This window comes from Dreissena polymorpha, chromosome 4, assembly GCF_020536995.1.
Source record: "Dreissena polymorpha isolate Duluth1 chromosome 4, UMN_Dpol_1.0, whole genome shotgun sequence".
NCBI lineage: Eukaryota > Metazoa > Mollusca > Bivalvia > Myida > Dreissenidae > Dreissena > Dreissena polymorpha.
The window spans coordinates 119,499,202-119,512,568 of NC_068358.1; the positions used below are offsets into that span (position 1 = coordinate 119,499,202).

Below are 13,367 nucleotides of genomic sequence, written 5' to 3' on the forward strand. Positions count from 1 at the left end.
TACCACAATTCATACGACTCTAAGTTAATAAAATTCGATGTTAATTTAAATGCGTGTCAGATACTTTCTGTGTTAGAATTGTATCGATGTTATGGATACGGTGGTTCAATCGTCGAGAATAATCAAAGTCTTTCTAAAAAATACATACTATTTTTTCATAGGAAACGGGTTTAATATTGTCTATTTTAGCCTAACAGTTTTCTTTTGAAATATTATAAAGTTTAAATAAAAATGTGTATTTTAAGCCAAATTTACCATTGCCATATATAAATCATTCGACATCTACACCTACCATTAAGTTGTTTTGTATTACATAAACGAAATTTACAAACTAGTATGTCTTATCTATCAGTTTTATAATTGTACTTTGAATAATCCCGATCCCGATGGGTTTATTGCATAGTCGAAAAGGAATCAGACGTGATTTGCATGTCGTTGGATGTACGGTCAATAATGAACATCTTTAGTTCTTTCGTTAAAGATCATCTAAGCATTAATAAGTTATTTCAAACATCTGGATCCATTACAGATAAATACTAACGCTGCATTTGTTTTTGCTTTCGTTTCCATTCATGTTAAAGCATTGGTTTACAATAAATAAATATAAATAATATAAATAATAATTAAAAATACGATTGCAGGTGGGCAGTATTTTCAGAGCAAAAATACGTGCAAATATGCGTTTAATTCGTTTACGCTCTGAAATCGCAAGCGTTTGTAACAATGAATAATCGCTTTAAAATTATTGGGACTTCCCTGTGAACAAAAATATAAATAGAGGGTATGTGTTCGTTTTTTCGGTAGATTATCGTTTTAAATTCACAAATTTAAAACAGACAGTTTTATAAATGGTACAGACAAGAGGGAAAGTATTGATTTTCTGTCATCACGGTTGACAATCAAGTCAATTATTTACCAAAAAACTAAACGTGTTCTCTTGAAATGCTTATTAGCCGTATGGTTACATGTTGCAAGATTTACATTTGCGTTAAAATAATGAGTCAGGGAAACATCAAGATGATTGACTGTTTTCTGTCACTGTTATGCCCTATTTTTGAAACATAGATTAATTGTTTTCTAATCGGTGCTCTTTTTACCACAGAACAATTGAATTAACATTGGTCTTTGCTAAGTGTTCGATGTTTTTCACAGTATTCGTCTGTATATAAAGGATCTATATTCGCTTTCAATGTAAAAGGACTTTTTGCCGCTGCTTTAGAACATATTAATTCTACATATCAATGGTCATACAAACATAATAAATGTTTTTCTTGATAATGATTGAATTGATTGTCCCCTCTCTGTAGTTTGATGGATGACTCCTTCACATTGAGATACTCTTAGTTTTGTTGCACGTAATTGCGCTCGACACTGCCCATTGTTTCGTCCAAAGTTCCGTGTCCGCCCCGTGATTGGAGTCATTCGTGTCTTGTCGCAAAAATGCTATAGTTTTGCTGTGTCTTGCTCCGTGATGTGAATGGACGTTGGAAGAACCATTATGGTAATCGTTACACTGTCTGCCTGTTTGACGGTCATGTGAGTAACAGTTTTTCAGTCGCTTGAACCAGCCTATATTTACGTTAAAGGCAAGAAACACATACGGATTCGTCGCAGAATTGCACGCGGCCATTCCAGCCAAAATGGCATACACCTTTTTCGAAATAACGCAGTGCATTCCAAATGACAAAAGATTCTCTATGATAAAATAAGGCGTCGTACAAATAATAAAAGACAGAATAATTACACACGTCATCTTTAATGTTTTAGATTTCGCCTGAGGTAATGAGTTTGAAGGCGTACTCTGTAAACAGAACTCGCCTTTTCTTGGCTTATACTTTAAACTGTTGCTTTGGAATGCCTTTTTAGATATCTCCTGGACAATGCGAATGTATGAGATGAGAAGAATCAAAACTGGAAGTAGAAATACAGAGAATGTGACCCAGCATATCCAGATCTGACGATGCCAAAGTGGTCTGTATCGAAATATATTTTCACATCTGACACCGCCATCCGGGTCGGCGTTTGTGTGAAATATTCCGGCGACCGGGAGGGACACGAGAGCCGCTATCGACCATCCCAATCCCACCATTTTCCATATCTGAAAATATCAACAACTATCTGATAAATAAAATCGTCTGGAAATAACAAAATTCCTTCGGGGTATTTTAACAACATTTTAATTCAACATAGATCACTATATACATTGGTTAGAATGCTTACAATTAACCATCATTAATCTGGCGTACACGTTGCTCAAAATATAAACCACGTTTCAAACAGGTTAGATTGCGTTTATTGTACGTAATATAGCAGATTATATTATAGATTAAAATAATATGATTATTTATTTGTTAAATGTCTATCATCCATTTAAGTTTCAACTCGCGTAATTCAAAATTCACAAATTTTAATGAGATAAAACGCGTCGTTAAAATTCTGAACAAGTTGAGGACAATACGTTGTAACTAAAAAAAAACATATGTTTAAAACGCGGATGTCTTTATGTTTGTCTTTTACAAAATGTATTTATTTTTATGTTAAGGCATTGTACAAAGCCATTTCACTAAAGTTCTGTTTCTTAAAAGTAGCCAAAAATGTATGTTTTTTATTTAATACCTTCAAAATAGCCCAAGTAATTGAAGCATTCGTTTAAAGAGCAATACAGGTGGTTATGTATTTATAGCAGTTTCAAGTACGATTCCAGCGAGCGATTGATATATAAAAATCATAATACTAAAACATCGGTACGTCTTTTTAAAGTGTGGGTTGATATACGAACCGAGCATCTCCCACCTTGAGTTGCGTACTCAGACACATACCAACTGTGGTGCGCACACGAATGAAGCCACCAATAAAATCGCTTTTTGACACCAATGTGAACATGCTAGTAGGATAGTAGCATGCCTCTACAAACACTCAAGGCATTAACGTCACTTTCGAGTGAGAGATAAAAGTTCAGTTTGCATTCTGCTGTCAACAACGTTAATAGTTCGGAAGGTAAACCGAAAGGCTCTTCACTGTTCTCAGTAATGAATTAGGGAATGCAGACCGCCACATGGCATAAAGATGAAAGGCCAACGTCATTTCTCTTAACTTGTTATGCCCCCGTTCGGTGACATATTGCAGTTGAACTGTCAGTCCGTCTTTCTATCTGTTTGTCAGTCTTTGCGTCCGTCCGAAATATTTAACATTGGCTATACTTTTTGCAGTATTGAAGATAACAACTTCGTATTTGGCATGCACGTGTATCTTATGGAGCTGCACATTTTGTGAGATGAAAGGTAAAGGTCAAGGTCATCCTTCAAGGTCAAAGGTCAAACAAATACAATCAAAGGGAAGTAACACGCTTTAAAGGGAGATAATTTATATTTTTTATCGATGGCAGGTACAGATCATTTTCACAAGGGAAGTAATATTTTGTAAAGGGATATAATAAAAAAAAATTCAAAGCGGCAACTTCAGACATTCATGCACAAAACTACGTACTCAACTAGCGTACACCATTAATGTTTTATACAAAATTATCAGTTGTTGGCACACTTATGCATACACTGGTAAGGTACAATGCGTGAAATTTTGACTAGGGTAAAAACCGGTGGAATGTTCTTAGATGACATGTTGGTTTCAACGGTGTTGAATTTTATCAATTGTCCTTCGTAGTTAATACTGTATTCTGTCTGTTTCTTGTACTTACAAATAAAGACAAACGTCATTAGAAAATGAAACATTTTGGGTATAAACTAGAATTTTACGTTGCGAAAAATCTCTTATCTTAGTTAGCAACTAGGGCAATTCGTATAAAAACAATATTAACATCACAATCTCCACCCTATTATTCTTACTTTTTTGTCGGATTTGATGATATAAATACCAATATGTTTTTAATCAAGCTAAGTAAATACCTTCTCGCTGACTTAATACTATGTTTTGACACAAATACGTTTATTTAGTTTAGTATGCTCATTTTTCTCGAGTGTATCCAAAACCGCGCCGAACATTGTCAAAAATCCCACTGCTAATTTTTATAAACTTAATAGTTCAATGATGGTTGCTAATTATATATTTTTGCCAAGTCATTAAGTCGTGTTTATAACTTAACACATGTATGTGAAAAGGACGTTCACCTACAGACATTTTGAATAGCGTGATGTACTTTTTTTAAACTGGAAAATTGGTACTCGAAACCCTTGTACATCATGCCTTGTCTTATCATTTTTAATGTAAAGGTCGTCTTAGCGAAGGGGATATCACTCAATAGTGGACAGTTTACCTTTTCATTCATAGAAGTATACGACTAACACTCCCCTCCCCAAAAAACTGTTAAAAAATGCAATAGTGTTGTGAAACAAAAAATTATAAATGAAATGCATGTGTGATTGTGTTCTGTGCAGAAAACATCAAGATAATAAAAACGTTACAAGGTTGCTTAATACACCACATACACAATGACTACAATTTAATACAACTTACATAGCGACGGCGACACTGAAAAGAAATATAAAAATATGTTAAAAATATGTTGTTGTTTAATGTATTGTGTAGTCAAAAATTTGAGTGTTCACAGTGAATTATCTTAATAATTCTTGTATTGTTTGTGGCCAATTTTTGGACCAATTAAATGGATCCCAATATAAGACCTATATATCTATTAATGTTAAATAAATTTATATAAATGTTCCCGTATTATCATAATACATTCAAGCGCTTATCCAATATCGTGTGACGTACTAGTATGATTTGTTTTTGTTGTTTTCTGTGTATTGTCAGAACTATATTAAGCGTATTTTCGTAATAGTTATTTGTATATGGATTAGTCGGCAATATTACTTTTCACGCGCTTCTACAATATAATGTTTCTGTATGATGTTTTTTTCGCATTATGTTTAATTATAAGAAAAACTATGGTCAGAGGTCGGTTACGCTTATTTTTGTTATATTCATTGCCATATAGATCAGTGCACTGCTTAACACTGGTACTTACAGAAAACGACTCCTTAAGCGGCGCCCTAATGGCTTGATGACGGTCTATTGCTATGACGACAAGCATGTAATTACTTGCTGTCATTGAGAATGTCTGAAGGAACTTTAGAACGCGACACAGGCAGTCCCCGGCTGTCCATTGCCGATCCGAGTATTCCCAGACAATTTGCGGGGTAACTGCTAGAAGGATGACCAAAACATCCGCTACGATAAGGTTAAGTATGAAAATGCTCACGCGAGAATGACGATTGATCTTGTAGTTGGTGGAAACGCGTTTATTCAGAAGCATCCACAGAAGGACAAGCATGCTTCCGAAAATACAGAGACATACGGTCGCGTATAGAATCAAGAGTCTGTAGGTTTTGTCGAGTTCGATGTCAGTGCACGCTGTTCGGACATCCGGTAATCGTGCCGTTGGGATTGGTGAGGTTTGTATCATTTTCCAACTGATGAGAGATGTTTATTGCACTAATTGTACTGGAATCCATATCAGCAGTCATGTCATTCGTTAGTCTGAAACAGATAAATGAGATACATTATGTAAGTAATATTGTTTTATTTGTAACGGTAGACATGTTAAGAGATACTTTTTGCTAGATATTTTAATACAATATTTAAAAATATATTTATATTCGTGGAACATCCAAGCGCAATTGCATATGTCAAATGTTTACATGAATCTGCGCCAATGGTTGCAACATATAACTTAATGATCATATGTTATACACTTATAGAGACATGCGTATTACAGGAACGGACACTTCACATGTGTATGCTGACAGCTGTACATCTCCATATTTGGCTGCATTCGTGTATTCATAGCGAAATGATGATTCAATATTAACCATATGCTGGCGACAGAAGGCAATAATGCAAACAATATTTGCAACAATGTTTATGTATTCGACCATTATAGAGTAACGGCGAGTCAAAATTCAATATAAAAAACACCTATATGTATATGCATGTTAAAATAACTAATGACTTATATATTGTGTTCAATGGATTGTGTTATCGTTCGTTAAGAACAAGTAAATGTTATTTTAAATTTGTGTCAAAATTTTTGCCCAATTTGAAATGCTCAATATATTCGCAAACACTCAATTAGTACAGTTATTTTTTATTGTCATTTAACTCTTCAACTTTTTATTATCTCACGAATGCGTATCAAAACTACATGACAAATGGCACAATTAAAAAAAAATGTAAACCACTTCAAAAGGATAAACCTATGTTTAAATAATATATTCATACACTCATACGTTTTATTACCTCTTGTCGGGCATGTTCACAAATAAATTAACGTAATTAAGACGTTTTCAACAAATTCACGTAACTTATAAACGCTATATAGGGAATCGTTTTCTTAAACTTAAATAAACTATTAATTTATGCTTCCGAATAATTAAAGAGTAAATAGATCAACAAAACAAGCGTAAGTTTAAACGAATTCAAGGATATACTTTGCCAAATGCTCTTATATAACGGGTGAACAAAGAAACATACCAATAATCTATTTTTAAGGGATACACTTGTCAACGATCCCGCCAAGAGACTATTTGTTTTTTGTGAAAACGGATCGTTGGTATGAACAATCGCAAACGGTTCAGGCTTTCATGTAAAATTTCTTTTTTAATATACGAAATAAAAATATTTATTCCATGTTTGAAAAATTCTCAATAAATATATTAACATTTTATCCCATGCGGACATAATATGAACACACATAATTGCTTTACCTCGTATTTAAACGTGTTTTTGAATCGACATCTATCCAAGCTTGCACTGTTTTAAGTGTTAAGTTTTTTTTTATTCCATAGCAGCACATTGCGAGTTAAAACCACGTCATAATTAAAGGCACTTCATTAATGTATAAGTAAGAATATATGGAACATACTCTTCTCTGTATACAATATTCTGAATTTATGTTCCAGGAGAATAACCACTTTTATATTTCACAAAAAAAAGCAATTAAAAAATATGCCCTCATCAATACTTGTTTTTCATCCATCTAATTGCGACAATTTGTCTCGTTCCGGTCGTTCAATATTATATATCGCACTAACGCTTCCGACTGTACGGGTGTCATTTATCATATGCCTGCTGTCTTGTTTTTTCCCTCCAAGCTATTGTTGTAGGCGATATTGGCTTCCAACGTAACAACAGCGCTGGCCGATAGCTAAAATGATACGGATTGTTAACATTTGCCTTTATCGCTTATTATAAACCACCATACTGTGTTGAAGTGACGAAAGATAAATCCTCGCTTTCAACTTGTGTTTTGTGTGATGTTTTTTTTTGCGTAATGCATAAATGTTATGTTCATAATATAAGTGTTTATGTAAAAATAAAGGGCCATTCTTTTTTGCAGTTTAATAGTAATTTCTACATTGTCACATTATGGTTAGATATTGTAGGTGAAATATTTGGGTTTTCTTTATGTACGAAATATTGACAAGTATATCAGTGGCGAGTATGCATGACGGTCAAAAGATTAAATATTTGGATCTGGTGTATGTTTAACAACAAAAGGGGAACGATGCTGTTGACACAAGCCTTAGGCTGTATTTGCATTATTTGTTTGTATCACAACGCTGATTAGCGTGTACTTACTTGAATAGTGACTTCTCCAGTCCTAAGTTGTAATTCAACCAACCAGCAACAAGCACGTATAGAACACTGACCAATGGGATTCATAACTGAGTTTCACGGGGCAAATGTTAGAGGGAAAAAGTCAGCGTTTAGACCTGGAGGTGTACAGTTGGAAAAAGACACAATCATGTAGCGATCACAACGTATTTGTATAACTGATATATTAGTTAAGTAAAGACATTAAATTGGACTAGAAACTGATATATGGTGTTGTTGAATATTTTATCCTACATTATGCAGAGAAATTAACATAAATAGAGAGGGACGGACTTGTCCCATGCGTGACACGAGAAAATGGTAGTTAATGCAAATCTCGTCATTATGGCAATACGCGCATGACGAGATATCGAATGATAGGCTACACACCGGTAATTTAAGAGAAATGAACGTTGTTATGACTATGTGTCGTCCATGAACTATGAACGATTACGTGACAACATGGAGGTATCTTTACATGTTGTTATAAAGAACTGTTACGAATATTTTACCGATAAGGCGATTAAGCAAATTATCCAGCTTTTGTTATTAAACGCGTCTTGACTGAGTGACAAGTGTTTGCGAGGCATGTGGTATTAAGATAAATGGTACTAAATTCTTACAATAGCTTGGGGAATCACTAGACTGTTTTGGTATATTTAAGAATACACTTATTCTACAATGGCAAAAATTCGTGGTCAGAATTAGTAAAAACAGCAGAAGTGACAGTACTGAAAATAAATGTAGAAGTTCCAGTGGTAGAAGTAGTATAAATAATATAAATAACTGGTATTAATATGTTATTGGTAGTATCTCAGTCAAACTGGCAGCATTGGCAATGTTTGAAATGTTGTCAATTAATTAAATATAGAAATTGTTCTACAGTTTTACAAAACCCGAAAACTTGTAGATTCCAATAACATAGTTTTGCAAGTCAGGTTGGTAATGTAGCTTTCGAGCATTGATAAAACATGGAACATACATGTATACATATTGTTAAATTTACTGAGCGTCTTGTGCAAGAATACCACAGAGACATGTGCCTACCGTTTAATTACTTATGACATTGATGGGACATTTTTATGACCAATGAATGTTGTAAAATGCAGAATCATAGGCATTCATATATGTCTTATTATTCGTGTTCATGACGCTGATTGTTGGATGTAATTTATATATTTATGATGAGGTCGCATGACTTTCTCTGGTATCATTTCCTGTCGTGTCTTCTCGTATCGTAGACTTGTATCGTATTAGATTGATGTTACCGCATTATTTCCTTAAACATCATTTTTGTCGTGTCTTTTAGTATAGACTGGTTTCGGTACCGTAACTCAATAATGAATAATTTGTTTACTCGGTCTGGCAAACAGCAGTTAAAAAGCCGTTTGTGTTTCAATCGTTAACATCTGCTTTCCTAATTAATATTCAACTTTGAAACCACTTAATTATTTATGAATACAGTATGCCTTTGTTCTATACCGAAATTGATCATTGTGTTTATTAAATGATCGGGAAACTATTAATATAAGTTAATATTAATTTCAAACGGGGAAATTATTTGCACTTAAATGATTACAATAGCCTATTAATTCAGGACACAGTCGAATGAACTTAATTTAATTCAAATTTCGCAATAGTATAACTGTACTGAACAAAATTAAGTCGATAAAAATATTAAGTGTGGCAATTAATTATATATATATATGTATATATTTATCTTCAAGTCGCACTTACAACGACTTGAATCCAAAAAATGTGCCTATATCATTTCAAATATTATTATATATTGCAACACTGTCATTTTAAATAGTTTCAATTTACTATCAGAGCAAATACTTGTAATTATACAATTCCGATGATTATGAAAATGTGTGCTCGTAGAATATTGCATGTAAAGCAGATACGTAACAGGTTTCAACACACAATTAGCATTGTTTAAATACAGTGTGTAAATTATTCCTATAACGATAAACATGAATTATCATCCATTTATATCAGTGTCAACTGTGATGAATTATATTTGAAATCCACCTCTAGTATATGCCGGTGTAATTAAATAAATTATTATGGCGCTTTCCTCCTGTAGCAGATGGTAGTCAGTCAAATACTCAACAACATGATACGAGTTCCGATTGTAAAATATTGTCTACATAATTGCCAAATAAAATTGTGAATACCCTTACATAGATATTTGTTTGAAGCTACATTTACATAAAATACACTGACATTTTATCTAGATCCCATTGACTTTTCAAAAGTTGTTTTTATTAAAATATTTTACTAAATATTGTAATCTGCCATCTGATACAGACTTTTAAGAATACGCACGATACTACGTTATTCCGCAATGGGAAACATTGGCGCATTTGATTTGCATTTGCATTTTAAGCATTTAGTAAATAAAGTTGAGGTTTAAGTAGTAGCACAATAATTGCATCGGGTAATATAGACGTTATTCGTAACGTATCGGTTTCTCTCGGAATACTTACGGATATTGTCAAAATTCGAGCTGTCATAGGTATATTTTGTTAATAAGCCATAAAGTTTAATACAACTTTTAAGTATATGTAATAATCAGCGAGTTATTCAAACAATGAACGTATACTTTATGTGGTAAGTGCCAGTTTATCAAATATTGCGATTATAAGTCTGTAAAGAACATAAACCGTAAACACGGTTAAAACTCGTCTCAGCAAAACAGCATGACATCATAAAAGCTCATGAAAAACAAGAGTGTTGACATTGACAATATACTAGTATTTACAAACGACGAACATTATAAGTACTTAAAGAAGTATTTGGCATTTCGCTTTTCGTAATTTTAAAATATCATCCCTGCATTCTTAAGCTGCACATAGTTTTCTTATGTGGCGGTAAAATTTAATGATTAGGTAGTTTTTGTTAGAGTTCTTCAGGGTCTCTTCAACAACCAATAACATTTGTTTAATTGTCTAGAATTATTTTGAAGATTGGATCACATATTTATCTTTGTTGAATTCGACATTATTTTTGAGAGGTTTATTGTATATTTGTCTTGTTTTATATTGTGTGTATAAAAACGAATAATTGTTATTATTTTACTTATTAAACTGTTTAAAAGTAATCTAAAAGCTATAAACAAACAATATTATCAGTGATAAATGAGGTTATTCCATCTTGAGCCTATCTTTTAAGCAAGGAAACACGTAAAAATGCCAATATTTTTTATTGATATGTAAACGGTGTTCACATCTCCGAAAACAATGTCCTTTTGATAGAAGATTATCATGAAAACAAAATAAAACACAAATAACAGTAAGACCATAATTCTTAAGCAAGTAAATTATGGTTACCCAAGAATTTAAAGATTCCAAAAATATGCCAAGCCTAACAATAGGTAAGGTCATAATCAAAATAGGTAAGGTGATATAGATAAGTTGAGAGCGTTCATAGATGCAAGATTCTTAAGCGGTATTGGTAACAAACAAAACGCTATATTTTGGAACAACTAAGAATTCTGATCTTCTCAATTAGTTAAAGCCCGAAGGGCGGTCAATATATAATTGTACAAATCAAGTCAGGAATAGTGTGTGGGTTAATAGTGTTAAATGAGATCACCCATGCACGTCACATAGCTGTGAAGTAAGCGGTATTGATATTAGACGAAACGTGTAATGTTGGGTTCGATAATTCGGACCTTATAAATACGTCAAAGTAAACACAAAAGAAGACCGTACTCAATGTCAAAATGAGGAAGGGTTAAAAGGTTGTACTGATAGTGTTCAAAGATATTATACATGCAAGTATCAAAACTTTGAAGGTACGGACACAAAGAGCAGACGTTTGTAATAAGTCTAAATTCAAAAGAAGGTCAACATCAAGGTCAAAATTAGGTCAGAGGAAGTAGGTGTTTTCATAGTATCCATAAACAGTATTTATTTAAATATCAATGCTTTATATAAAGAACGTTGGTGTTCGTCAAAAGGTGTCGTTTTGAGTTAAACGCGTACGGACGGAAGAACATACAAACAAACAGCTAAGAGCTATATGAATGCTACCATCTGCAGACACTGGGGTAATGAAAGCATCTATAAGCGATATCAGTCCGAAAACATATTTTTTTACAATCTTGTACATACCTCAAAATCAAAACTAGATGTTTTGAAGATTTAGAGTATGACATGCATTTCAGTGTCATTATGAATTCAAACGTTTAAGTGGTTCATACATGTGTATTGTAATTGAAAGACACATGTTTATGTTAAATTGCATTTGGATCTTGTTTAAGTTCATCATAAGGTTGAGTCCATGCAATTTAACACATAAATAATCACTACACCGTTGGTATGTTTTAAGTGTGTTCAAGAGCGTATCAACTATTTTGCCTAATCACCAAGTGTAATAACCATCCATCAGCTGTATACTATGTAACAATCTATTTATGCAGTACAATCTACATATTCTTTGTTTGAATCATAAATGTTTCCAGGAAATGCACATAAATACGTGTAACACATCAAATAATGTGTTTGTAAATCATATGATATACACAATATAAATAAGGATGATTGTATCTACATACAACTTAATAGCTTCAGCTATTTGTGGTTTTCTACAAATAAAATATTCGCAATATGTGAGAATATACAATGCACATGAACAAAACAGCGGAATGCCATTTCTTTTTTCCGATCTTATCTTTTTGCCTTAAATCACGCTTAACATAGACAATTTACCTTTGCGATGAGATTTGTTTGCTGTGTTTCAAAACGCGCACCGCGCACGTTGATTTCCACGGCCCAATAAATAGCTGAATAATTATGTCTGTTTAAATTATAAAATTGATCGGCATTTTCGGATAAAAAGCTGTATGCTATTGTTATCACCATTGATTGATATACAGGCCATTGTCGTATGCAATACTTTTCGCCGTTTATCGGAATACATGTCTATTTCGTATGTAGTGTTAATAACTGTTTTCTTAAATAAAAGCCAACGTCTTTTGCAATGCTTATTGATGGTCTTATCTACGAAAAAAAATCAGAAAACCCACCAGAACGTCCCCGTGGTCTACTCGCAGCACGCGATTAAACTTTGAATAGTATGTAATTCAAAACAAAAGACAGACGTGGTGACTCGCACATTAAGCAAAGCGCACGAGAAACGCAGAGTGAAAATGACCGGCGATAATTAAAGACGACATAAACGCTGAATCTTTGTTATCCACAGACATCGTATGCATATTTCAAAATGTATATATAGTTATACTATTAGAACGTCAATTCATCCACTCTAACATTTTTTTTTCAAAATACTTACAGCGATTAGAGTAGCCATAAACAATGTCCATTGTATAAACACACTTTATAAACTCGTTTAAACGTATGAATACTCATTCAAAATCTAAATGATGTTTTAACGCAACCGAGCGTGTCTTTGTTTGATTTTATGAACAATAGGATAATGCGCATTTCATGTTTATGACATTTTACTTGTTCATTTGTCTGGGCTAGTTACTGGAGTGTTATTCAAACACTCACGTATTTTTGTTATCAATCGGCGTTGAAGTGTTTAGGGTTTTTATTGCCTTGATATGCATTTATATGATAAGATGAAAATGTACATTATTTAGATTCTTTAGTCCCTAGGCAAAATGCATAAACATTCATTCATTTACTCTTGTCATCGTTAATTCATGAGTTATATATCTGTAGCTGTTAAACATGTGTATTCCATTTGCAAAAACATAAACCTAAATAAGTTTAATTAAATTAGTG

The 13,367-nt window shown here is 33.1% G+C and overlaps 1 protein-coding gene across 1 annotated transcript; it reads right to left on the reverse strand.

Annotated features, from left to right (window-relative positions):
* Positions 1–806: 806 nt before the first annotated feature.
* LOC127878738 (neuropeptide S receptor-like) lies at positions 807–13,027 on the reverse strand. Its single transcript, XM_052425268.1, has 3 exons — positions 12,910–13,027; positions 4,982–5,493; positions 807–2,098 (listed from the first exon to the last, which is right to left on the reverse strand). Exons 2-3 carry the CDS (start codon positions 5,417–5,419, stop codon positions 1,325–1,327), a joined length of 1,212 nt encoding a protein of 403 aa, XP_052281228.1. The 5' UTR covers positions 5,420–5,493; positions 12,910–13,027; the 3' UTR covers positions 807–1,324.
* Positions 13,028–13,367: the final 340 nt, after the last annotated feature.